Source organism: Paraphaeosphaeria sporulosa, assembly GCF_001642045.1.
Source record: "Paraphaeosphaeria sporulosa strain AP3s5-JAC2a unplaced genomic scaffold CC84scaffold_2, whole genome shotgun sequence".
Taxonomy (NCBI): Eukaryota; Fungi; Ascomycota; class Dothideomycetes; order Pleosporales; family Didymosphaeriaceae; genus Paraphaeosphaeria; species Paraphaeosphaeria sporulosa.
This window is the reverse complement of record NW_017253361.1, coordinates 2,870,371-2,895,607: the sequence shown is the minus strand read 5'-3', so window position 1 is coordinate 2,895,607 and position 25,237 is coordinate 2,870,371. Positions and strand designations below refer to the sequence as shown.

At 55.0% G+C, this 25,237-nt stretch overlaps 11 protein-coding genes across 11 annotated transcripts in view; 5 read left to right on the top strand and 6 right to left on the bottom strand.

Moving 5' to 3' along the window:
* The window catches only part of CC84DRAFT_1084192 (ABC1-domain-containing protein), a gene marked incomplete at both ends in the record, with an annotated part of 3,649 nt that extends 1,151 nt beyond the window's left edge, over positions 1 to 2,498 (top strand). Inside the window, one exon of the mRNA XM_018174042.1 lies at positions 520 to 2,498. Coding sequence (XP_018040643.1) covers positions 520 to 2,498 — 1,979 coding nt within the window. The remainder of the gene's footprint in view (positions 1 to 519) is intronic.
* A 2,669-nt stretch (positions 2,499 to 5,167) lies between these two features.
* Positions 5,168 to 5,656, bottom strand: CC84DRAFT_1085004 (heterokaryon incompatibility; the record flags this gene model as incomplete). The annotated part of the gene is made up of 1 exon (XM_018174080.1): positions 5,168 to 5,656. A coding segment is annotated over one exon (489 nt), but the record flags the coding sequence as incomplete, so codon positions are not given.
* A 1,347-nt stretch (positions 5,657 to 7,003) lies between these two features.
* On the top strand, positions 7,004 to 8,618 carry CC84DRAFT_1236794 (aminopeptidase-like protein Y; the record flags this gene model as incomplete). The annotated part of the gene is made up of 3 exons (XM_018183886.1): positions 7,004 to 7,140; positions 7,193 to 8,384; positions 8,454 to 8,618. Coding segments are annotated over 3 exons (1,494 nt in total), but the record flags the coding sequence as incomplete, so codon positions are not given.
* A 651-nt stretch (positions 8,619 to 9,269) lies between these two features.
* CC84DRAFT_1184362 (MFS transporter) lies at positions 9,270 to 11,143 on the top strand (the record flags this gene model as incomplete). Its single annotated transcript, XM_018180744.1, has 6 exons — positions 9,270 to 9,435; positions 9,488 to 10,214; positions 10,275 to 10,445; positions 10,515 to 10,640; positions 10,695 to 10,886; positions 10,939 to 11,143. The coding sequence occupies 6 exons, from the start codon at positions 9,270 to 9,272 to the stop codon at positions 11,141 to 11,143; spliced, it is 1,587 nt and encodes a 528-aa protein (XP_018040640.1).
* Positions 11,144 to 12,369: 1,226 nt separating this feature from the next.
* On the bottom strand, positions 12,370 to 13,084 carry CC84DRAFT_476208 (uncharacterized protein). Its single transcript, XM_018186420.1, has one exon. It carries the CDS (start codon positions 13,025 to 13,027, stop codon positions 12,401 to 12,403), a length of 627 nt encoding a protein of 208 aa, XP_018040639.1. The 5' UTR covers positions 13,028 to 13,084; the 3' UTR covers positions 12,370 to 12,400.
* A 1,288-nt stretch (positions 13,085 to 14,372) lies between these two features.
* Positions 14,373 to 14,983, bottom strand: CC84DRAFT_476201 (uncharacterized protein). Its single transcript, XM_018186419.1, has one exon. The coding sequence runs from the start codon at positions 14,887 to 14,889 to the stop codon at positions 14,494 to 14,496; it is 396 nt and encodes a 131-aa protein (XP_018040638.1). The 5' UTR covers positions 14,890 to 14,983; the 3' UTR covers positions 14,373 to 14,493.
* CC84DRAFT_1236791 (uncharacterized protein) lies at positions 14,984 to 16,771 on the bottom strand (the record flags this gene model as incomplete). The annotated part of the gene is made up of 2 exons (XM_018183885.1): positions 14,984 to 15,907; positions 15,960 to 16,771. The coding sequence occupies 2 exons, from the start codon at positions 16,769 to 16,771 to the stop codon at positions 15,073 to 15,075; spliced, it is 1,647 nt and encodes a 548-aa protein (XP_018040637.1). The 3' UTR covers positions 14,984 to 15,072.
* A 1,043-nt stretch (positions 16,772 to 17,814) lies between these two features.
* CC84DRAFT_1082229 (uncharacterized protein) lies at positions 17,815 to 19,182 on the top strand (the record flags this gene model as incomplete). The annotated part of the gene is made up of 1 exon (XM_018173971.1): positions 17,815 to 19,182. The coding sequence occupies one exon, from the start codon at positions 17,815 to 17,817 to the stop codon at positions 19,180 to 19,182; it is 1,368 nt and encodes a 455-aa protein (XP_018040636.1).
* Positions 19,183 to 22,359: 3,177 nt separating this feature from the next.
* Positions 22,360 to 23,238, bottom strand: CC84DRAFT_1236782 (uncharacterized protein; the record flags this gene model as incomplete). Its single annotated transcript, XM_018183884.1, has 1 exon — positions 22,360 to 23,238. The coding sequence occupies exon 1, from the start codon at positions 23,062 to 23,064 to the stop codon at positions 22,360 to 22,362; it is 705 nt and encodes a 234-aa protein (XP_018040635.1). The 5' UTR covers positions 23,065 to 23,238.
* Position 23,239: 1 nt separating this feature from the next.
* CC84DRAFT_476135 (uncharacterized protein) lies at positions 23,240 to 24,029 on the top strand. The gene has a single exon (XM_018186418.1). The coding sequence runs from the start codon at positions 23,513 to 23,515 to the stop codon at positions 23,921 to 23,923; it is 411 nt and encodes a 136-aa protein (XP_018040634.1). The 5' UTR covers positions 23,240 to 23,512; the 3' UTR covers positions 23,924 to 24,029.
* A 106-nt stretch (positions 24,030 to 24,135) lies between these two features.
* Positions 24,136 to 25,172, bottom strand: CC84DRAFT_1082744 (DUF1746-domain-containing protein; the record flags this gene model as incomplete). Its single annotated transcript, XM_018173994.1, has 2 exons — positions 24,136 to 24,880; positions 24,931 to 25,172. 2 exons carry the CDS (start codon positions 25,170 to 25,172, stop codon positions 24,136 to 24,138), a joined length of 987 nt encoding a protein of 328 aa, XP_018040633.1.
* Between the last annotated feature and the right edge of the window lie 65 nt (positions 25,173 to 25,237).

Below are 25,237 nucleotides of genomic sequence, written 5' to 3'. Positions count from 1 at the left end.
AAGAAGAAGAAGAAGAAGAAGAAGAAGAAGAAGAAGAAGAAGAAGAAGAAGAAGAAGAAGAAGAAGAAGAAGAAGAAGAAGAAGAAGAAGAAGAATCCCAGCACTTGCAGAAAGGGGCTCGTTCTTCATGGACGCAGAAGAGGTATCACCATGTTCACCTGAGGCATGACGAGCTCGAAGAAGGCGTCACGTGGATGCGAAGGCCCCACGACGGGCTGAGGATAAGGAGCGAGAAACGGCATCAGTAGCTTGTACATGTCTTTGCAAGAAATGGAAACTGGTAATGACAAACACGTCGCTCCAAGAATGGCAATGCATCGATCATGTCCCGCCGGGTCGGACGAACTACGCAGGCCGGCCGTGGAGGGTCCGCGTTGGCGTCGGGGCTTTCGGTGCTAAGCGCACGTCATGGACTGTGGACAAAATGTCGCGCTTCGCACCATGACAGGCGCCCCATCCTCGTTGCCTCGTCACTTTGTAGAGTAGCGATGATACATGGCCTGCGTCTCCTGCGAGGAGTCCAGACCCACAATGTCGTGCCCAGACTGCTCACCCCGACTTCGCTGCGCTCACCACGGCTCCAGCCGTCCCTCGTGCGCTACGTCCAGTCGCACGGCTTCCAACCCGCGCGCCCCATCAACCCGGCCGACCTCCCCAAGCCGCGAGTCCGCACGACCAAGCCCCCGTTCCGCAGGAGAAGATGGGTGCGCCGCCTGTTCGTCTTGTCTGCGCTGGTCGGCACCGGGTACGTGCTCGACAAGCAGTTCAACGCCTCGGCCCTGACGCGCAGCTTCCGCACCTTCAAGACGGGGCTCGTCATAGGCCTGGACTACAAGATCAACTTCCGCGCACACCCTCCGCTGGTGAACAGCATCGAGGAGCTGCATGCACGCAACGCGACGCGCGTATTCGACCTGCTGCGGCACAATGGCGGGCTGTACCTGAAGATCGGGCAGGCCATTGCCATGCAGAGCGCCGTGCTGCCGCCGCAATTCCAGAAGATGTTCTCCAAGATGTTCGACGATGCGCCGCAGAACGACTGGGCCGAGGTGGAGAGGGTGGTGCGCGAGGACTTTGGCAAGAGCGTCGAGGACGTCTTCGGCGTGAGCTTCGCCGGCGAGCAGGGCAAGGGCATCATGGAGCAGACGGCACGCGCGAGCGCGAGCGTGGCGCAGGTGCATTGGGCGAGGCTCGCTGATGGCCGCGAGGTCGCCATCAAGGTCCAGAAGAGAGAGATTGCAGACCAGGTCGGCTGGGATCTGTGGGCGTTCAAGGTTGTGGCCAAGACGTATACCTGGTGGTTTGGGATTCCTCTGTACACCCTGGTACCGTACATCACGGAGCGCCTGATGCTGGAGACGGACTTCCAGAACGAGGCGGACAATGCAGAGCAGATGCGCGAGTTGGTCGCTGGCGAGAAGCGCTTGAACGGGCGGGTCTACATCCCCAAGGTCTACAGAGAACTCTCCAGCAAGCGCGTCATGACGGCAGAATGGATAGAGGGCGTGCGACTCTGGGACAAAGAAGGCATACAGAACAACTGGCAGGGCAGCTTTCGGCAGGGCAGCCCGGGAGCAGGCGGCACAAATCTGCCACCCCTGCCCAGCGACAGGTCTAACATCGACGCATCTGTCCCGGAGGACGCTCCCAAGCACACGCTCTACAAGCCCAATCGCAAACAGTGGAAAGGCAAAGACGGCAACGGTGGCCTCGGCGTCTCCCTCAAGACAACCATGAACACCATCGTCGACCTCTTCAGCGCACAGATGTTCCTCTGGGGCGTCGTCCACTGTGATCCCCACCCCGGCAACATCTTCATCCGCCGCCTCCCCAACGGCCACCCCGAAGTCGTCCTCATCGACCACGGCCTTTATATCCAAATGTCCCCGCACTTTCGCCACCAATACGCCCTCTTCTGGAAGTCCCTAATGGCCTTCGACAACGACACCATCAAAGAAATCGTCACCAGCTGGGGCGTCAACAACCCGGACATCTTCGCCTCGGCAACGCTCATGCGCCCCTACGAGGGCGGTGACAAGCACACCCTCAACGAGCTCAAGAAAGGCGGCAGCGGCAAAGATCAAGCCGAGCGCGCCTTCGAAATGCAGAGCAAAGCCCGTGACGGCATCAAGCAGATCCTCGGCGATGAGTCCAAGTGGCCCCGCGAGCTCATCTTCATCGGCCGCAATCTGCGCATCGTACAGGGCAACAATCAGTTCCTGGGGAGTCCGGTCAATCGTATCAAGATTACGGGGCTGTGGGCGAGCCGCGCGCTCACCGAGAGCAAGGACCTTAGCACGGGTCAGCGATGGAGCAATTGGGTCAAGCATCTGAGATTTAGGCTTGTGCTGTTGTTGAGCGATGCGTACTTTACGTGGAGTAAAGTAAAGCAGGCAATTGGGGTGGGGAGGGGCATGGAGGAGGATATTGAGGCGCATATGAGAGTTATGGCCAAGGACTTCGGTGTTGATTTGCAGCATGGGGTGTTTGAGGGGTAGAGAGAATAGATGGAGGAGTGCTGTACGATAGTGGTGGGTTGTGGTGTATATGATTCCCCATAGACATGGCTGTGTGGCCCTTGTAATTATACAGGTTTCTCCGATACGAGTTGGGGCCTCCAATGACGACATGGGTGTTACTGGAGCGTATTATATCGGATCAAGACTACCCTCATCACCCGCTGTACATGTGCATGGGACACACATTTGTGCATCGACACTGTTGGACTCGTGTGCCGTGTCATCGATGCTCCAAGTCATAATATGAAGTATGCATGTCGAGCAACCGCCGCCAGACATTCGATCGGGCATGGACTACAGTCCACGCGTATTCCAGTCACATGGCGGAAATCGAACAGGCTCGTAAATGTCAAAAAGTTGGAAACTGAGTTCACGAACCTCCGGGAGGGCGATGTGAAAACTTGTCCACATCGAGAGATTCGGGTCCCGATCAAGTGCTTCTCAACGACGAGAAGTCGGCGTTTCTCTTCGGGTCATTGCTCATATTTCCGACGTCACGTATCAACGATACGCTCGATGGGAGCCCTTGGGGGGAAGGACGAAACTTGCAACAAAGCTTACGTCCCAACTCTGCGAGCGATCCCGGAATGCTACGTTGGCATCCCGAAGAGAAGGTGGCAGTATGCGTGGTACTGTTGATCGGAAATGACCCAGTTGGAACACGGAGAGCACGGTGGTTGTGTGGATCCCAGCATGGTGCCCGAAGTGCTTCAGAATACTGGCACCTTCACCCACATGCGAGCATCTTATCAACCGACGATACATCACTCCTTGCTCTTGCGGTATGGGTCACTGAAACTGTTTGATTTCCAGATTTCCCAGATCTCGAGATTGTAGGTTAATCTGTAACTATAGCCAATCGGATTCGATCAAGGCGAATTACATGTTCAACGTCCCTGTGCCGTCAACGAGCTGAGTCACGAAATCTGGGCAGGATAAGCAAGCTGCGGTCAAAGTTGTGCTTGTGGACCTCGACAACGCTTCTTAGCAGGGAGATCAGCGAATTGCGTGTCGCGAAAGTATATGAGAGTCGACAGTCGAAAAGCTTGGGAACTCAGAAGTGGCTTTGAATATTCACGGTGATTGGGAGTACGGCTGATATTCTGGCGCTCGGATTCCCTTGCATACGAGGGACGGACTCACTATGGCTGCAATGGCGCTCTGGTGATGATGAGTATGTCTTTCGTCACTGGAAATGGCCTTGATCGTTAGAGGGCTAGGTTATATAGTAATATTCTGTTTCTCCACAGGAAAGACCCTTATGTACCCGTAGCTATCTGAGTGAGCGCGAGCATGAATACAATCACATCACATCACACCGAAGACGACGATTTGAAGCGTAAATTTCGCGTGTGGCTTTGAAATGGAAATACCGAATGACTACATTGAACTAGTAATGTTGTATCATTATAGCTAAATCTTTAAGTGACCGAGCTCTCAGGTAGCTGAACTGATCAGATGATGCGAAAATGAACAGTAGAGACTTCTTCCCTACTCTCATCCGTTCCCAAGCATTCACCATGCATAATTCCATGTATATATGCAGTCCCCATCATTCTCCACTCAGCATCCTTCTTAGTGATCTCAGGATCCTTCGGGCGATTACCGGGCCGCAAGATGCATGGTGATTTGCTCCCAAATAGTACCGCAACGACGTCCCCCTCCCTGCATGAGTTTGGTGCGAAACCAAAATACCCCCTCTCTGTAACAACAAAGCTTCTCCCATACACGACTGATCGAAAGAAATTGTGCACGCTGTACACGTCCAGTTGTTCTTGTGCTGTTCCGCCGGCGATGCACAAGGCATCAGCGCCTTCAATCCATCCCATCCAATCAAGAAGATATTCATTGACAGTATCTCTGATCACCAACTCTCCATCCTGGAGATTGTGGTCCTTGTATCGCAACCCCGCCGCCATCGTCAGGGCAAACGCATCGTGGATAGATTGCCCCGTGGGCTCATAGATCTCATCAGGTCGATCATCGAGGCCACAGAGTGCCCGAGCTTCCCGAATCAAGTCCCAAAACTGGTGGTAAATTGCTTCCGTTGTCGACTTCACAGTATCCACGATAAGGCCCGTACAATGCGCGCTGCCCTTGGAGTCAATCGCAAAGTCGGTGTGACGCCCCCCGGAGGCATCATACGCTTGCAAGTTTCGGAGCCGATGATCGCAATCCCATCGGTTGTGATCCCACGGTCGTCTATCGGTCCAGTCGGGTACGAAGGACTGCGTTGGGAACGAAGGGTAGTCTGCGATGTGCTCAAGGAAGTCGAGGTTCGCGTAGGCGCCTACCCACTTTGAAACAAGGGCTGCACATGCTTGCTGAGGCGTGCAGTCGTAGAGCGCGTCCATGAACTCGTGGCCATGCACACGGGCGATTCCAAGAAAGCCGTACACTCTGTCCCTCGGGTCTGTTGCGATTCGGAATTCGAATCGTCCCAACGTGTGCAGGAAATCTATGTCACCCTTGGAGTCATAGGCTCTCAATGTTTCGATGTTGCGGACGCTGTCTTCCATTGTCACAGCCATGTAGCCGATCCGGTGGCTGATCATAATCTGGCTGCAACAATCGGAGTGGTGCGAGTGCACGTTCGTTGCGTAGTCATCGATCACCTTCCCTTCGATCTTCTTTGTCCCGCAGTAAAACACCCGTTTTTTGGCCAACGCATATTCCTGCACGGTCCAAACCCGAAACCACCATGGCAGGTTGAAAAACGCCGCTACTTCAACAGTCTTCTCTGCCTCATCCTCACCCGGCGCGAAGACTGAATGGGGGTGTTTTGAATCGAGATGGATGCTGGCGTCGGTTCCAAGCTTCTCGATTATGTCCACGGCGTAGTCCAGCGTCTCCGAACTGGGCCCTAGCCAGATCGCTACAGCCGCAGCTTGACCGTAGATGTCGACCATCAGTCCGACCTGGTGCGTGCGCTCCAGGAGATTCGACTGGTCTATGCAGATGGCGTCGACCCATATGAGAACTGCGTCGTCTTTATGGCGACACACTTTCAAGAAATCGTGTAAATTCTCTCGAATCTCAAACGTGGAGCCGTTTAGGGTGATTGGTGCTGTGGGAGACGATGGGCCCCAGGTGTACGAGCCTGCAATATACTTGCCAGATGCTTCCTTTATCGACATGGCAAATAACTCGCAGCACATTCGGTCGCTTCTGCACCCCGGGAGAACTCTCAATAGTCGGAAGTTGTCGTCTTCAGTCAGCAGGGAATACGCAAACTTTTTGGCAGACCCAGCCACAATATGCTCTTTTGCGTGATCCATGATGTGTGTTGTATCTTGTCTCCCTGGGCCTTGAATTAATGGTATCGAGAAGAGTTGATCGATCCTTTAAAGAATGCCGACAGAAGTAGTCAAACATCACGTTGGTTCAGTGCCAAGATGTGATGATATGGGCCGTGAGATTTGGGGGCCAAAATCAAATTGTCCGGTTGGTATGAGCGCAGAAAGAATACGACAGTGAATGAGGGAGTTTTGGAGCCATATTCATGGTAGGTCTAGTCGCAAATTTTGCGGGGAATGTGTTCATCATCCAGGATTGTGGTCCATGGTGGGTCTGCGTTGTTCCTGAACCTTGAGGCAAATCGCGTCAAGGTTAGAGGGATACGACTTGGGTTATGCAAAGACTAACAATCGAACGAGGACCGTAATGGCTAATACGATCACACGTCGTCGTTGGTTAACTTGGATCATATTGCCTGCAAAGTGTTATTGGTGATACAGCATCCTGGGTGCGGTCATGTCTTGTGACCCGGAGCCTCATCTTATCACCTGATAGAATGCACCAAAGACGAAGTTTGGAGGAGTAGGTAAACAATGAAATAGTTGGATGAAAATCAGGCAATATGTTGAGTGTGAGCTTTGGCAACTGGTGATATTGCTCTTATTATTCTAGTGATAATGGTGTTCATCATCAAGTTTTCATCTTCCGCTATATTGATCAGTCTCGCACACATCAAATCCATCTACGCTCCCGAAACAGCGATGATTCCTTCTATTGATGGCGGTTTCTAGGCCGAATACACGTTGCAGAGGTATTATCCAGTTGCAATATTTGTTCGACGCTGCGGTGCAGGAAGAGGCGGTCAAGTATCCATGTCGAAGTAAACCAGTCTGAGAACAAATACCATATGTGCCCTTCCTTCCTTTGCATGACATCGCACCACAAACGACGTGAACACAGCCAAGCCCTCTAATCACGTGCCATTGCCTGATCCGGCAGGTGTCAAGAGGACCTGCACTCCACGCTTGGCACCCTCCATTTACATCTCTTGGGACCTGCTTTTCTCGATCTCGTAGCACGGCCGAGACTTCCAAGCTCGTGCTGCCAGTGATAACGGTGGGGATCCTCGCACGCAATCAATCTTAATATGCAGCACTTTCCGAGAACCGGGAACGGGTATAAGAGGAACGATGCCAGGGTGGAGACGTGGTGCGAGGCCCTTGAATCATCTTCCTCCCATTTGAGATAAAATGCTGTTCAAGAGTGTTTTGGTTCTCTCGGGTGCCGTGCGGTCTCTCGCGGCGGCGGTACCGCAGTCCAGTTACGAGTACCCGCGTCCTTTGGTCAGCTCGAAGCCGTTCCAGGATCTTGTCACCACTGAAGGGTACGCTGCGCTGTCGCCAGCTCCAAAATTACCGTTCCTAACACTCACATAGTCTCTGGGGCAATCTTGTCAAGCTCGACGAAATCGCAAAAGCCAATGGCGGCAACCGCGCTTTCGGATTCCCAGGCTATGCAGCCTCAGTTGACTACATTCTCTCCCGCACCAAGAACTCGACAAACTTCCGAACCTGGACGCAGGACTTCCCCGCACTGTTCCAGTACGTTGAGTCTATCAGCTTCAAAGTCGATGACTCGCCGTACACCGTGATTGGGCTTTCGTACTCGCCCTCCACCAGCGCAGAGGGGGTCACACTGCCGCTAGTGTTGGGCGCTACTGGGGATATAGGATGCACGATCGAGGGGTATTCGAACTTGGATGTAGCCGGTAAGATTGTGCTTGTACAACGAGGAACGTGCCCTGATGGCACGAGCTTCGCGGGCAGGATGAAGCCTGCTGCTGCTGCTGGTGCCGCCGCAGTCATCCTTTACAACAACGTCGAGACGCCCGTCACAGCTGGTACTTTGAGCAAACCCAACCCTGAGGAGTATGTGCCCACTGGATTCATCAACTTGTCGGATGGACAGGCTCTTGTCGATCGCATTGCGGCTGGTGAGGAGATCACCGCGTACTTCCAGCAGACTCAGATCATCGAGACAAAGATCACGCAAAACGTCTTCACGGAAACCATCGACGGAGACCCGGAGAACGTCATCATGCTCGGTGGCCATCTCGACAGCGTGGTAGCAGGCGCCGGAATTAACGATGACGGTTCCGGATCCAGCCTCGTCTTGGAGCTCAAGACGGCTCTCGAAAGGTTTCGCGTCAAGAACAAAGTCCGCTTCGCATGGTGGGGCGCGGAGGAGAACGGCCTGCTTGGATCCAAGTACTACACTGCGAATCTCAATGTTTCTGAAGCCAACAACATCCTTACGTACCTCAACTTCGACATGGTGTCTCGCGGATACTTTGGCGTTTTCGATGGCGATGGCAGTACCCACGGACTTGTCGCTCCTCCGGGCAGCGAGTGGATCGAGAAGACATTTGTGGACGACATGACGAAGAAGGGTATTAACGTTACCGCGGCAAGATTCACTGGTGGCAGCGACTACCAGTCGTTCTTCAATATTGGCAAGCCAGTAGGAGGACTCCACACTGGTACGGGCGTCGAGCAAGACCCGTGCTACCACCAGGCTTGTGATACAATTGAGAATCCCAACGCCACGACATTGACGGTCAATGCAAAGGTAAGCCATCTGCCGTGAAAATGATATTTGATCCTTGAGGAGATTAGCCGGTGCTAACAATTCTGCCAGGCTGCTGCACATGTCCTATCGATTCTGGCGACGCGCGGAACGGAATTTATTCCCAAGAGCCCCATAAACGCGACCATGACCGCGCGTGGACTGATGGGCAGGGATATCGAGTGGACGATTGATGAGGAGGATAGGCATCTTGGTACGTGCGGTAACAACGTTTAAGCATCGATTAGAACGAATTGAACGTTTGAGGCATGAAACGCTGATGCCTTTGGTTGCATTGCAAGAGATGCTGGGTTCATCAAGAATTGAGCTGTGATTGTTCATATCTGTAGGATTGTGGTTCACAAATGATGAACCTCAAACAGTGTCGACTGACGTCATCGCTGGACTTCCTCTATCACCATCTTCCGTTCCCTTAACACGTCATTGCAATTATTCTCAGCATCGCCATGCGTTCCTTTCGAGTCACGAAGATGGTGCGGTCCGGCAATTTTCGGTGTTCCCCAGCTAAAGCCGCGCTCCCGCTTTGCTATGTGCGCCTGTCCAATGCTTGCAGATGACTCGACATATTCGACAACTCTAGCGCCATCCAACTCAGGTAATTATTTGCACCTCACCACTAGTCTTCCATGATGAAAGAGCGTTGGCAACTAACGCGCGCTGGACAAGTGCGCTACCCGCGCGGTGTAGTTCGGGAGTAGCTACCACACGGCATGGACTACCCCACAGCGGGTGAGCTACTTCAGAAGGCGGGGTTATAAGCTTCCAATGTCTCGCGTGGGAAATTCACTTGGTTCTAAAAGAGACATACTCCTCTTGTTGGAGTACATTCTATAGTTCAATCATCTTCTTGTGGTGTACGGCGTCGAGATGGGCCAATTCAGCCACCTCAGAGTGAACACGTACAATCTCTTGCTCGTCATCTTCGTAGGGCTGGGGACCATATCGACGGCCTATGGCCTCGCGATTATCGGGTCGACGGTTGGACAGCCGAACTTCTATACTTACTTCAAACTTGCGCCAGCAGGCGAACCAGGTATGCTTCCACACGGCTCATGGTCAGAAGCGGTCATTGATATACATAACAGGATATGCGCATACTACGAGCATGATTGGAGCCTTGAACGGTGTGAATAGCGCAGGTGCGATCTTTGGCTGCCTTTTCAACGCGTGGACCTCCGAGAAGTACTCTAGGAAGTACAGTATGATGGGCGGCTGTGTAGTGCTCATCATAGGCGGCGCCCTGTGCGCTGGCGCATACGACATAGCCATGTTCCTCGTCGGCAGGTTCATTGCAGGCTGGGGCGCAGGCATGCTGGCTTGTGTGGTGCCCATGTACCAAGCCGAGGTCTCGACGCCAGAAACAAGAGGGGCGATGGTTTGCGTGACGGGCATCGCGTATGCCTTTGGCTACACTCTAGCTGGCTGGCTCGGCTTCGCCTGCTTCTTCATCCCGGCAGACTCCCCCAATGCCCAGTTTGCATGGCGGTTTCCTCTCGCGTTCCAATGCTTCTTTCCGCTCATGGTCTTGTGTGGCTGGAAGTTTATCCCTTTCTCGCCGCGATGGCTTCTGCAGCAAGACCGCAGCAATGAGGCCTTGGACGTGGTGAAGAAACTCCACGCTTCCTCCAGCGATCCAAACCATGTCCGCGCCCGCGAGGAGTTCTTCCTCATCGAGAAGCAGTATCAGCTCGACAGGACTATGCTAGTCCGTCGCTTCGAGCTCTTCCGTACGCCTGCGAACCGTCGTCGCGCGCTGGTGGGATTCCTTCTGATGTGGGGGGATCAGTTTCTTGGAATTTTTGTATTGACGAAGTGAGTGGACTGAAACGAGATGAGATGACAACGACAAGGAGATTCGCTGACTGTTAGTAGCTACGGTGTGCTAATCTACGCGTCTCTTGGTCTGACTGGCTTCGTCCCTTTGCTTCTCAATGCCTGCTGGACGACCTTCACCATCATCGGAAATTTCTGGACAGCGCTCTACATCGATAGGTTCGGACGTAGGACGTTCATGTTGATCGGCTCAACGGGCTGCACCGCATGGTACGTGGCTGCCGAAAACATTAGCCAATCTCTCATCAATGTGTGCTGACATTATGACCATACGTGCAGTGTGATATTCCTCTGCGCCTTAACAGCCAAATACCTAGGAACAACCAATGTAGCCGGACTGCGGGCGGCCGTGTTCTTCATCTTCTTCTACATCTTCTGGTGGTGCTTCTTCATCGACGCTACCCAGTATGTACACGCCCTGCCTTGATGGGTGAAAACATTGGCAACTGACGCTTGCAGATACGTCTACGTCGCAGAAATCTTCCCGAACCACCTTCGCCCACAGGGTGTCGCTCTCGGTCTCTCGTCGTTCTATCTCGCGAGCGAGATAACGCTTGTTGGGGCTCCAGTCGCGTTGGAGAAGATCGGGTGGCGGTTCTATCTCGTACTGATATGTCCGTCGGTCGTGTACATTGTCCTCATATACTTTTTGTAAGCTGTGTCTCTCGGAAATTGTTTCACCAATGCTAATCTCAAGTCATAGGTTCCCAGAGACGAAGGGAAGGACCCTGGAAGAAATTGGCGCTCTGTTCGGCGACGAGCAGCATGTTGCTTCGCGGTGGTACGGCATGTCGGAAGCGGAGAAAGAGAAGATTGCACACGAAGCTATTGCAGAACTGCCCGAGAACGGCGAGGATGCTGGGGTAGGTATGGAGAAGGCGAGGGCGACGAGGACAGAACATGCCTAACGTAGCTAACGTCGGCCTTCAAGAACAGGGTCAGCGTTTGAAGAAGAGCAAGTTCAGCCATATACTCACATCGAATTCTGTACCTAATCGCGTGTTGACTGATTTCATTGGATGAAACAAGAATCTGGAACATTGGCGCAAGCCTGTTCCTGTGGTAATTTACTACACAATACACCGATGATTTCATATCTTAACAACCCATCTCGGACGCCCATATGCATGAGATTCCATATTCTTGTTATCGGCCATTGTCGATGCTACATGCCATTCTCAGCGTCTTGTCAGCATCCCCTTTGAAGAGTATGCCGCCCACGCTAACACAGTCTTATGTCAGGGTTCATACCCCATGAATTACCAACTCGAGTTTTCAAGCTCGCAATAGCACTGCAGCACAAAGCTGCCAGCCAGCGCACAGCGCCATGATGAAAGCCAATCACATGGTTTTGGACGCGCGTCTCTCTTGCAGAAGCATGATGATTGTGGCGTGGCGACACTCGGAGCTACGTATTACACTTGCATAAACGTCCGCAAAGGCTTGTTCCTGGCCCGATGTCAACCGGTGCACACCAGAAGGTGAAAGCCATGGGGTGATTCCCACATAGCTGCTATGTACTGGTAGAGCTTCGCCCGGGAACCCAAATCAGTCTTTACACAAGCAGGCAATTTGATAAAATGCTACACAGTGAGGATGGGGTTGAAAATAGAATGCCGGATAAACGTTTGCGAAAAGTCTTGCCATACCCAGCACTGGCGTTACGCTCAACGTCGAAAATCTACACCTGTCTCCGTTTCTCAACCCCTGAGCAGACTACATGACTGAGCATGCATTTGATGAATCCGAGGCTCCGCGCCCATCTCCTTGGCCGTACTCTCCGTATTCTTCCTCGTCCAGGGCCCAAGTTCCCGCCGTCCACTCTTCCTTGAGCGCGACGTGGTCCAAGGAGCGGCACTAGATGGTACAAGCCCCTTCGTCACAATGTGTTCGAGCCGTTAAGTGGTCCGGTCAGCATGGAGATCTCCGCTTGCAAGCGTCCCGATGGAAGTTATACCACCGCTAGGACTCAGAGCACTGCTCATCAAGGAAATTCCTCCCATTATCTCAAAACACATATAGCCCTGAAACAGTATCTCCACCCCGCAAGGGCTGTGTGCAGCAGTGGCGACCAAGGTGCGACCATGCCATGTGAAAGATAGACTGGGCAGGATAAATCAGTATTCTGAGACCCAGTACTCGGCAGCGCCTGCCTGGGGCAATATTCAACAACGCCCACGCCCGTTGAAGTTCTTCCGGAAGAGCCAGACGATTTGTGAAGCGACCCGGGCGGGGCTGTTAGGCTTATCCTTCCGAAGAAGTGGAACATTCCTCCAGAGCCGGAGCACTACCAGGGCCATGGATCGGGCAGACAGGCGAGTCATTGTATGCCTCCGCAGTGCTGGAAATCTTCTTTCCTCATCGGTGTGAGGACTATGGTATGCAAACTGCGGCGTGGCCGAATTGATTTCGGAACTGGATAGTGGATCTGCCACGTCAATCGTGCATAACGCTGCTATCAGCCATGAGCTACGTTTGGCCTCTTTATTAAACCAGACGGCGCGGTGGCAACTCAGCAGGTAGCCGCACTGATTAGCCCCAGGGGTCGAAGCGATGATGAGCGCCGTTTGCCATGGTCCACTGCTGACGATCGAAGCGACGTCGGTTGCACATGCCGTACGCCTAGTGCACACGCACGTAGGATCTGTTTTCGATCCGCGCTTCGGATGAGCGAGGATCCAACGCGGAGGATTTCCTTCACCAGCCAAACCACTCCGCGAGGCAATCTCCGTGGATGAAGCAAGAGCTGTGTGTGCAGCTGGTCTGTTCTCAATGCTTGTCATTTGGGTCATCTGCGCCCGTGGTGCGCAAGCATGGAACCCAAGCGAAAAAAGGACGTAGTAACAGGGGTGGTGGAAAGTCCGAGGTCGTTGAATGAGGAATGCACTGACTTACCCGGGAGTTGATATTGAAGAAATCCACGAATCAAGAAGACCCTTCAACTCGAGAACTTCTGGAGACCATGTTGTCTCAACTGTGCAATTGCAACACTATAAGTCAGGTAGGGGCCCTAAGGTAATGATGCTGATTAGCGGCCGTTATGATGGCTCGGTGGGAGAAGGTAGAGGTCCATCGTAAAGAAACGCCGTTGCGGTGGCTGTGATCCTCATCGAGTCAGTGTCTGCAGGGTAGTGCTTGCAAAGACCCCGGCTGCAGGTTGGGAACCAACGCGCGAGCTAACGTGGTAGGTGCCGTCATACGCGCATTGAGCCTTTAATACGGGGTAATATATCTCCCTGACGGTATGCACACAAGCCTTTCGGGGTATCAGTAGCTGTCTAATTCGGGCATTATACCTCTGATAAGGCCTCATCAGGCACGGCAGACTTGACGCAAACATCGCCAGCTTGGCTGCATCAGCGTTGCGACATCATGGCAACCGAGAAGCCGTAATATGCATGATTCCTGGAGTTAGTTGTGGTTGTATAATGGGCAAGTAATTACCAGACGCATACTTGTATCAAGCCTCGCACGCTACGTCTGATTTTTCAGGTTGCATGCCTTGCGATTCGCAAAATGCGCCTCTGAAAGAGGTGTACTCTGATATGCGCCCTACACACATCGGTACCGAGGTATCTATTGATGCTCAAGCACCAGAAGAGTAGGCACGTTTGGATCTACTTGTACTGAAATCATTGATCCGACAATGTTTCTTATCGCCAATCGTTGCACTTGTCGCTGCTTCACCGTGTCATGAGTGCCACGATTCGATATGTGTACTCTCGGTCCGTCAGCGGGACTACCACCAGCATAGGAATTATGTACGTTAGTGCATGTGTGGGTAATGAGGTGGCCACCCCACAGTCGGATTGTGCAGAGACGCTGCTTTGCACGCAAAAGTCTTCAACCCAGTCTAACTGCGGATCTGTGCAAATATGTCCCTTTGGGGCCAGCCGGTGACCAAATGCCCGAACAATTTCCATCAGCCTTGCGAAACCGTGCAGGATGACACTGAAAATAACCGGACAGCTAAAGGAGCGCTGGGCGTCATGATTTGGCGACAGATTTGGATGCATGTTGAAACCCTTGTGAGCGAATAGCTGCCTATAGGCTATAGTAGATATTGATGCGAATCGAGCTCCGAGACCGTTTGGTCCCCAAATTAAAGTCTTCCGAGCGAGGATCACGTCCTCTGCACTGCTCCGAGATGAATGTTTGGCACTTGCGGGCTTTGGCTAGCTTTCGGCATTGTTACGAGTTGTAGTACCAGTATGCGATGTGATCATGTTTCGGCTAAAATGTGAGCATCAAAGTCCGATCACAAAGGTTGCGGCGTATGAAAGGAACAAGATTCGAAGCATAGATCCTTGGCAGCTTCTACGGTCGTTCGAACCTGGCACGGGCCAAGGTGAGGAGCGAGCCGATCCTGTGAGCGCGAAGTCTTGTCACCGGGTAAATCGTGATTGCCTTGGTGTGACATTCGAGAAACCATCTCCGACACTATTGGACCCCCAGAAATAAAATCCAGCCAACCGCAACGCGGCATTTGCGGTATTAGCCAGGATGTGTTCGCGTTGGGATGACAGTTGTCGTCGATTTGTTTGGCGTGAGCACCGAGGCAATTGCGCGCACATGTCATCTTTAGGCCCGTTGGTATCCGGGTTGAGGGCATGATGAAGCAAGATGATGTGTGCTGTGCAGATGGCAAGTACATTGCTACAGTATGCGTTGCTGCACATATCACATCTCAGGAGCAACGTGTACGTGCAGGGCGCATCCTGGCTCGCAAGGCAAAATTAGCGGATGTTTACTGCATTCGAACATGACTTGCGTGGTCAGCCCTTGGACAAACGGTGAGGAAGCAGCCGGGCTGATTGCGTGTTCGGAGATGTTGAGTCTAAATGTGGAAGAAGGCGCAGAGTGGTGCGCAGAGTGGTGCGCCGGTGTACCTGGTTGCTCCAAAGCGGGACCTGATAGCGTGCAGTTCTGCGACGTTTGAACCATGTGATTCACGTCCCACAGTCGATGGCGGAGCGAGGTGCTCAGGGAGCGGGGACGAGCAGCTCCGCAGACACGTGCACAATGTACGTATCCGCTTGAAGAGCTTAGGCTTGCATCTGAAGTTGGCGTCCCGGTATCTCACCGCTCGGATAAGTGCCGATGCACCCACGTGCATTGGAAGGCTGCAGCTTGCATCGAGTCCTTGCCAACAGCAGCTGAGTAATGGGGAGGGATGCTCATCTCGTTTGGAGACGCAATCCTGTTTGGTTGGGGCAGCCTGCGGGTTGGGGGAGCCCCGCAGGCTGGGATGGCAAAGACGCTTCTCGCGGCTGAAGGACACAGTTGGCCGCACGCGTGACGAGGCACGGACGCAAGCCTCCTGAAATTCCCTCGAGCTCGGACGGACCCGACTGTGCGGAGCCGGAGAAACTGGTGGAGGAGCAGCTTCTAGTTTTGGCGCCGAAGCTTCGATCACTGCCAAACGGCCAGCCGGCGATCCCAGATGCAGCGACGGCCCACGGTGCTGGACCACGCTATGACGCACTATGCCCGCCTGGTGCAACGGGCGCGGCCATGGTCCCGCGTCGCGAGAGCCTGTTGCCGTGCCATGGTGGTGACGGGCGTGGACGCTGGCTGCTGCAAGATTGTCGCGGTGGTGGTGCGCGGGCGCGATGCAGCCGGCATCCAGATGCGCGTGCCGTTGCAGAGCAGACGGCGCAGCCTGGCGTCGCCTACGACGATTGCGGATGCGAGTGCGTCAGAAAAAGCAATGCGAGGACGCACACGAGAGTGATGTGCAGGGCTGGGGCCCAGGCTCCACGTGCGGCTCTTGGCCATGGACGAGCAAGTGCAGTGTGGTGGTGAAGGGCCCAGCACATGATGTCGCAGGCCATGCGGCCAGGATGGGCAGGCGCGACGGTTGGCAGCTTGTGCGATGCAGCCACAGTTGCATGCGGCCGGGCAGGCGCGACGGTGCGGGAGGCAAAAGAAAAGGCGCGCGGGCGAGGTTGAGGGCCGCACGGCGCACCGAAGGCGAGGGCGATGGCGATGGCGATGGCGATGGCGAGAGGATGGCGCGCTGGATGGACGGCAGGACGACGAACGCTGACGAGACGTATGGGGAAGGAACCACCCCCACGGCGCGCGTGGGGAAGGCGCGCTGCGGAACACCACCACCAACACCACCACTCTGCAGCGCATATGCATCCCACACTGCCCGTCACGCACCGCTCCACGGTCGCCACAGCGCCGCGCCGCGTCTTCTTTGTCTGCTGCACGCCTGCGCCCGTCTGTCCACGGCTCGCTGGCACGCTACCGGCAGCGGTGGGGAAGCCCTCGCGGCGTCGAGAGAGCTTGGCGCGAGCCTGCCGAGATGATGGCGTGCAGACTGCGCATCTGGCGGACATATCCTCCGGCGGGACAGGCCACCGCCCAGGCCCGCGACGCGACTCGACTCGACCCGACTCGGCGACGAGAGCGAGGCCTCCTCTGGCAGCGCTGGCGCCCGACGGCCGTCCCGCAGGCCTCGAGCACGCGACGCGACGCGACAGGCATGCGACGGCGACGGCGCCGACAAGGCCAATGGCCGGCGCCATCACGCGCAAAATGCACCGGGCGCCCTGTCCCGTTGCACCATGCGCTTGCCTCGCTTTGGGCTCGAAGAAAAAGCCCACTCGTGCCCCCTCCCGCGTTCCGCGCAGGGGCGGCGCTCCGTGCAGTAGCCTGCGTCCCGTGCCAGCGCGTCCTGGGATGCCCCGGCCGGCGCCCTGCTGTCACCGCCCAGCGCCTCTGCCTAGCGCGCCCGGGTCCGCCATGTACTGTACTTTTGTGCTTGCAGTGTGCTTCCTGGCGGGGAGCTGGTCCAGACAGGGGCATGCCCACCGTGCTTCTTATTAGCATGATTTGCTCGCTCCCCGTCACCACTGCAGCGTGCAAGCCCAACTCACCGCATCTTCACACGAGCTGCGCCTGCGCCCAACACCACCTTGCGGACCCGCCTCGAGTTCCATCCACATCCCTTCTTCTTCGTTGCTCCTCCGACTCCGCTGCTGTCAGCTTCCCCAACTGTACTATGGCCGTCTGATCTTACTGTTGCCCGCTCTACCTCCATTCGAACCCTGTGGTCGAATCATCCAGTCCCATCCGCTGCCCCATACCAGCTACTGTGTTGTCCGCAGCGGCGACACACTTCACCTCGTGCAATCTGGCTGCCCAAACACTCCCCGCTGTTCCAAAACCCCACAGTCCTTACGCTCACTCGTTTCAACGTCCATTGACACCGGCCCGGACACCTGAAAAGCAACATTTGGACCGTCCCGTGCTTCCTCCCAGGCTCGACATCCCCGAGGCAGACCGTTCATGGTGGGCCCTGGGCGGCCAGCGGGGCTTTGACGGACAGCTCCCTATGTCGACGCCAACGGGGGCAGCGCACCAAGCACACACCGGAGAAGACGGGCCCCGGCGGCTTATTCAGACTACTCCCCAGGTGTCACCAACACATCCCCACCCGATCGTACATGCGCTGCAGCGGGACAGTCCTCGAGATGCATCATCCAGCGCTTCACTTTCGCTGCCCCCGCTTCGCCAGATGTCCAGCACCCCACCTCTGGGCGAACGGAGGCCAGGAGGTCCATTGGGAATGCATTCCATCCTGAATCCGCAGGCAGACTTGCTCGAACAACACCGAGGCCAAAGGCGGAGTGCATCGCATGCGGAGCTCCCGTCACCTATCGAGCACTTGACCCCACCCAACCTACCATCCATTAGCCGTCCGACCAGTGTTGAGTCCACTCAAGACGAAACGGTGCCTGCTAGGCAGTTCCAACAGCCTTTTCACCCACGGAGGGGTCCGCTGTCCCCCACCATACATCGCACCCAGAGTCTAAGTGTTCTGAATCCTCCGACAGGCACCATTGACGCTCATCAATCTCCCTTCATCTCACCGAGCGGACGACCGTCCGCCATGGATTCGATAACATCGCAGCCAGCGTTACCCACTCCCCCCGTCGTAGGGATTGGTTCTCGCGCTGCCTACTTCCCTACTGCTCCAACCCCGCCCCCAACCATGGTTCGCAACGACCTTCGACGACCGAGCATGGGTTTTCCTCAATCCGGGAGTGCCAGTCCCATCGCAGGATTTTCTCCATACAGCCAACCAGCTTCTGTCGCATCGAGCCAAGTCGATGCTGGCAGCCAACACCAACATCACTACGTACCCGCTCCGGGTCATGCGCCAATGCAGGAAGCCCACCAAATACCTATGGCTGTGGATACGGACCGTGGTCGGATATCCATGGCTCCGACAGGTCAGAGTAGCATTCAGATTATGACAATCAAAAGCCAGCAGGGACATCATGTACAAATTCCTGTTGACGTTCAAGCTGCTTCTAAGGTTGCTGACGAAAAGAGGAAGCGCAACGCTGGCGCCTCGGCACGATTTCGCGCACGTCGAAAGGAAAAGGAGCGCGAAGCCTCCATGAGCATTGCGCGCTTGGAACAACAGTTGCGCGATGCTCTTGAAGATAGGGAATTCTATCGAAACGAGCGAGACTATTTCCAGAACCTAGTCTACCAGCAGCCTGGTGCGGACCGACATTATGGACGACCCACGTCACCGCGATTGAGGCGGCCGTCCGTTTCTCACTCAAATGCTGCATCATCTAATACCGGCGGCGGCTCTGCAGGGTCGCCTTATTCCGCATACGATGACGACGATGTAGAGTCAGACAGGAACGTGCGAAGGAGAACTAGTACGTACCATCCTCCGCTAGGACAGACAGCTGCACCATTGAACGGCACCGGGCCCCCGTCTTCAACTCATCCTGCCGCTACGTTTTCTTCAGTGAACGCCACAGCCGCCGGTATGTCGTCTCATAGGCAACCACAACCACATCATCACTATTCAACCCAGCAAGCGCAATTGCATGATCCGTTCGCTTCTGACCCAGCTCGCTACGAGCAAAGGAATTGGGCACCGGCCCCTGGCCAGTTACGGGAGAGCAGATGATGGGCCCTGGCACACTGGCTTGACCATCGTATGGGGACATGCAGTCTTGCGTTCACTTTTTCTTTCGAAGTTCTGATACCCAAAGTTCACGAAAAGTGGCTTTTGCATCTTTAGCAACGCACCGGGTGGCTCGATTTTGTCTTGGTTTCCTTTTGCCGTTGTCTGACACAGGCCTGCAAGTACTGTACATTCTCTACTTGTCTGGCCAATGTCTCTGACGGCGCCATCATCATCATCATCATCCATCTTTTACATCATATAGAGCTCTTCCATTAGAGTCCATTTCCTCACGGAACCTGTCAATGTTTACCAGACTGTCTTTAGCAGCATAACTTCTTCAGTTGCCATGTAATCTAGCATAGCTGAGTCGAGCGTCATCAGCACGCACAAAAGTATCACAAGCGAATAATATCTGCTTTGCTGGCTACCAGAGCCAAAAGCAAGCAACCAAGCGTTTCGGCCGCATGCTACGTCCTAGCCATCACTCATTTTTCTGATACGAACCACTATTTTAGCACAGCCTCAGGCGCTTTGCCTACCCAACCTAACGGTTGCGATCTTAACCCGAACGGCGGGTTGCACCAGATCTGCAGCTGAAAGTCAAAGCACAGCATGATCGTATCTTCCCGTTGTACCGCTCCTCCACTTCCGAGAGAAGTGAATTTGGGCCTTTAAAATACAACGCAACTGGGTTTCGGACATTGGTGTAGTACGTGTGCAGGGTTTAGGTAAATCCCGAGGGCGCGGCACGGTATCGCTTTCGCATCCGCAAGTCAGCGAGCCACCTTTTTCGCGATCCTGCACTAAACGGTTGCTAGATTGATCGACTCACGAAACAAGACTCGGGGAGAGGCTTCGTAGAATGGCAGATTCTTCAGTCCGAGACTGGGGTTTAAAATCCGGGCAAGCGCTTGGAATCCATACTGCTACTGGCAAATCCATATTGGTTGTCACAGCACTCCGTTTGGGTTACCTGGACGCTGTTTCGGGGGACGGCGTCTTCAATAAAGGAGCTAGCCGATCGATCAACATCGTACGATGTGCGCACTCACATAGTATTGATACCTCGTTGATCAATAATGACTGGGGTTTCAGTTGCCAACTAGGTATGTTTTGCAGCTCTTTATTCCCCTGATGCATGCCATAATCTGCGTAGGCTATTCATGATCGTCAGGGATACTCAGTCAAATATGTCATGAATTCAGACCGTCCGTTCGCTTTAGAGTCCCTTTTGAAAAATGACACATTCTTTATGCAGCGTAGAACTGAATTGTGCAATTCCATTTTTGCCGCTCCTGCCCATCTCTTCTAGACCCTCCATACTCTCGAATCATTAGGATGGCAGTTCGATCCGAACTCTCGCGTTGTAGCGACTACGATCGCGAGGCGTCTGCGCATCACCTATTCGCCATTTGCGCCAGCCGCACGGAATTGTACTCCCGCGACGACTGTAATTTTAAGGTTTCGCGAACGTGTCGCTCCCTGGCACTAAATCGAGAGTTCGCGTGGGTTTGAGCTTCCGGAGCTGTGTCCGGTGCGGGCCGCTGGGTCAGTTAACGTTGGCAGACACGCGCATGTTGGCACGGACTTCGACTCGCAAGTGTGCCGAATACCCAGTACAGCGTCGAACAACAGCTGTTGTCAAAGTCGGGACCAGCGCTGCAAAAGATTTTGAAGGCTCTATCGCATAATGCTCGTACTCACGACTTAAGCACCAACGCAGAGTAATGAGAACCTTTATGGATTGCTGATCTGATCTGCGCCTGGCGGCCCAAGTGTCCGTTTCAAAAGGACCGATTGAGGCAGGGAGATTCCCTTTACATTCACATCTAGCGTGAGAGATGGTTCAACGCGGCGGGAAGTCAAAACGGTGCTGGACAGACGACGGTATCCCGGCCGGAGCGACCATCAGCTCCCCCGTAAATTCTGGTGTTAGTGTTTACGAATGAGACCGAGCAGGATGTCACGCCCATGATGCCGGTATATTAGACAACATCCGACAGATCGTTGTTGCGAAATGAGCCCGAAACAAGCCCTTGCTCTCCAGCGGAATCCATGCAGACGTTGTCCCAAGGAAAGGATAGATTAGGCGATCCTGTGCACTGGCATTCCAGGTTTGTGGGTGCCCCGCGTGGCACGCCGAGTAGGCCAAAGTCGGCTGTGCTTCCCCGTCAACAACGCAACACGACTTGGACCCAACACTTTCTTCATATACCCTTTTGGTTTTTCACCTGGAGAAAGGGTGCAACGAACGCGCATGCGCCGGTAGCAATACCGCTTCCCCGCAGCACCTAGCCACACCGCTATTCTATACGTCGGCGGAAAAGGCGCCGTGAGTTAGCCCATAGTCCGGGGTATTGAGCCCGATTTTCACCGTTCACGCTTACCGCCATACGGATCCTCCCCATGGATAGCTACGGTCCCTAAACGGACATCAAGAGCCCCAAGATGCAAGCATGTGCGACCGAAACAGATCAGGCCCAGAAGATTTGACATGTCCATGTGCCGTCACGCGACTGCTACAGCGTCGGACCAGAGCCATCTGCGGGTGAAGGGAAGAGTCTCCAAGACTCTTTGAGAATCCCCGCACCCCATTACTCGTGCCGCGCCCTTGGATCTGGATAGAAACGTCTTGTCTTACCTGCTTGTGGACGACTGACTGTATTGTTGACTCGGCGTCCAGCTATAATATGTCAAACTATTCCTTGCGAGCCTGCAGGACGGCGACCGCTCTCGGGCCGAACCTGTAAAGACGCAGGCAGGCATTTGTCTACTCGCGATAGCCATCTAGCTGCTATAGTCCGACGTATGCATGTCCGTTCCGACAGCCACAGGTCTAGTGCAATCATTTCACCGCACCGTGTCCCACGGTGCTACCACGACACGTGTGTGTCGACTTTACCGCCTTTTCGTCGAGGGCATGGCCACGCGCACGAGGATTATCCGCCTGACAGGCCCTCTGTCTCTAGCGGCGCATATGCTGACAGCAGGATAACACGCTGCCATATTGTTGCGCCTTTCTCCATCTGCGCGACGCATTCACCGAGCGAATGCCGTGCCTGGGACATCCCCCTCCACCCCGCCAGCCTTCCTCTTCCGGCTCGCCCATGGCCGCTGCAAGACCCCCACCCCCCGGCAAGCAGCACCGCGCGGTTCAAATGTAACACGGCATCGGCTCTAGCTCCCCATTGTAAATGGAGCTGCACGGCCAGCGCAGCGCGACGCAAGCAGATCCCTGGAGACGGACTCGAGCCCTGGATGACGTTGCACAAGGACTCGAGGCGGCGACAAGGAATCTGGTGCAGGTAGCAGGGTCGAGTTGGCGCTTATGCATGTGATGGGGAACACGCGGGTCGGCGTCAGATTGGGGACCTTGCGTCTTGCTTGCGTGCCCTCCCGTGCCGATGGTCGTACGGCAGCTAGGCGGCTTCGGACCAGCCGTTCGCGAATGAAAACACGGGCTGCTTGATTGCTTGCGCGAGAGCGTGGCTGGCCGGTAATTTCAATGCAATTTGCGACTGCGGATTCCGCTCGCCGTGTGCTTCGCGGGGGCGCTATTGGGCCGTGGGCGCAACGGCAGATTGGCGAGTACGTGCAAGCACCTGGCTGCAGCCTCATTATTATGGCCACAGGCAATGAATCGAGTGCTGCAGCACCCGACAAGCGCGATTCAGATCTCCTAAAGCAGGCCATGCAGCTTCGCTTGACGCAAAGGAATCGTCTCACCTGCGGAACTGGCCCCAGACGTCCGCCCAACACCATCCATATGCAACCACCCAGGATGCGCGCCGATCCGAACAGTCCACGGCCACCCATGCCCGGAACAAAAGCTTGGGCATCAAGGCACGCCACCCCGCCAACGCACAGCACGATGCAACGCATGTCAGCTGGCTGGATGTGATGCGCTGCAGCTCTTCTCAGTCATGTGAGCGGGACGTTCCCTCGTTGCCGAAGATCCAACAATGCGCGCGCATCTGCCAATCAGAAAATTCAGCACTGCACTGCGCACGGCGTGGGCAGCGGTTGGCTGTTATTATGCTGCACAGGCACTCGCTGACACTTTTCCCCTTTCGCACGCAGCCCTTCCGTGCAGGATTATAGTTCTGTGAGATATAATGTGCTATACGTGCGGATCCATGCCTCCCACGTCTTGCTAAAAATAGCCTAGGCTCAGGGTACCACGAGTCCGAACGATGAAGTATTTGTTTGTTTCTCCCTCCCAGCACGTGTAACGGTTAATCTCAAGCGAACGGCATATTCTGCACCGATAGCGGCACGGCCGTGATAGACAACGGCGGGCGCCACGTTTGCATTTAAGGGTGCGCAGCCAATGCGCGACGGGTATATTGCTATCGATGTTCCACCACGCACGCCTCGCGCGCCAAAGTGCTTGAATTCACATGTGCACAGCAGGCGCCAGCAATCTATCATGTGGAGATTGGCGCCGGTAGCGGACCGTCTCGCGAGGCTACACAGACGTGGAGCACATGGCGAAAGTCAGCCTGGACCGCGCGCGGCTCGGAGCGCACCGCTCCAAGGTTCCTGCGGGCTGGAGATGGTGTGTATTTCGCGAAGCCCTGCAAGGCTGCCGCGTGTAACCTCGGGCCTAAGGCATATTTTCCGATTGCGAAGGCGCGTGGTCGTGCCACAGCTTCCACGAAGCGAGTGTGCTACAGCTGTGACGGCGAGAAGGTTCAAAGGGTGTTGGGCGGTGGGAATTCACCATTCCGTAAAGGGATAGTAGACTCCAGTGGCTGTTCTTTTGTAGCATTTCAAGGCCAGCAATGAGGCGTGACCCAGCGTGACCCAGTGTGGCTGTTTCTGGAGGGGGGACAACATTCGCGGGGACCCGTGGCTGACCCGACGTTCCGCATTGAATGCTCCAAATCTGGGTCTTCAAGGTCCGCACAGAGTGGCTGAATGGATGCACGTGGCGTATACGACAGCGTACTTTCACCCACCCCCAACACCGAACCGCATGCGAATGTTCTGTAACTGGCGAAGAGCAGTAGGCGACAGCGAGGATGCAGCTCCTCCCTCGCTCCGCGTCTGACGGAAAGCTTGGTATTTCTGGTGCTCATCGAGAAGCGTGTCGATGAGGGAGAACTCGCCAATGATGCACTGGCCAGAGATGAGTACATCAAGCGCATCTGTCTGAACTCCTTCCGAGGACGACAAGAGCGCGTCTTCCTCATCCGGGTCTATGCCGATATCAGACAAGGTATCAGTGCGGCGCAAAACACCACGCTCTTCCGCGTCGGCATCTTGCTCGCGCGCAGCAGTGTCCTCGGGAGGTTGCTCCGTGCTTTCCTCATCGTTCGCACTGGTCTCTGTGCTCCCTGCGGATGTTTGCGCGAGGGTCTTCTTGGCTTGCCGCCGCTTCACGTGCACAGAAACCATAACGAGCTGCAGAAATAGGATGCAGGTGTCCAAACCTGCAAGCTTCCATTTGCTAGTTGGCCCGAGCTGTCCGATGAAGTCGATCATCAGCCCGCCATGCAGATAGCCGCGCGTATCCTCGCCGGCGGACGGGGCGGGGTATGTTGTGTGCAACAGGAAGTTGATGGCGAAGCAGAAGAGGATCAGAGGTAACCATGGTTTATGCTCATCATGCTGGCGGTGCAGGCCAATGTCGGGAAGCGGGGTGAGCAAAGAGCCGTGGATTATGGCGCGAACAGCGAACCAGAAGAACGAGCAGCTACACAGGTCAGCATGCGGAGGTACACGCGAGGTTCTAGGCATGTGTACTCCAGATGGTAGAGCGTGATAAGCTCCAGGAACACGAGCGTATCTAGCTCGCGGAGCAGATGGTCGAGAAACACAACCCGCTTCCGCTTAGCATCTAGCCGTCTCTCCTTCATGCGCTGCTCTCGCTGGGCAATGTCCTCGTCGAGGTCAATGTCTGCTATGCCGTCGTCGTTGTCCGTATCTGGGTCGGCAATGCTGCGGCGGCGCTGGCCCGCTCGCGAGGACTCGGCCTCATCGTTCATTGCGCGGCGAGGCTAGAGGATGCGCAGCTGGTCCGGTCATCAAGGCGCGACGAAGAGGCGTTGTC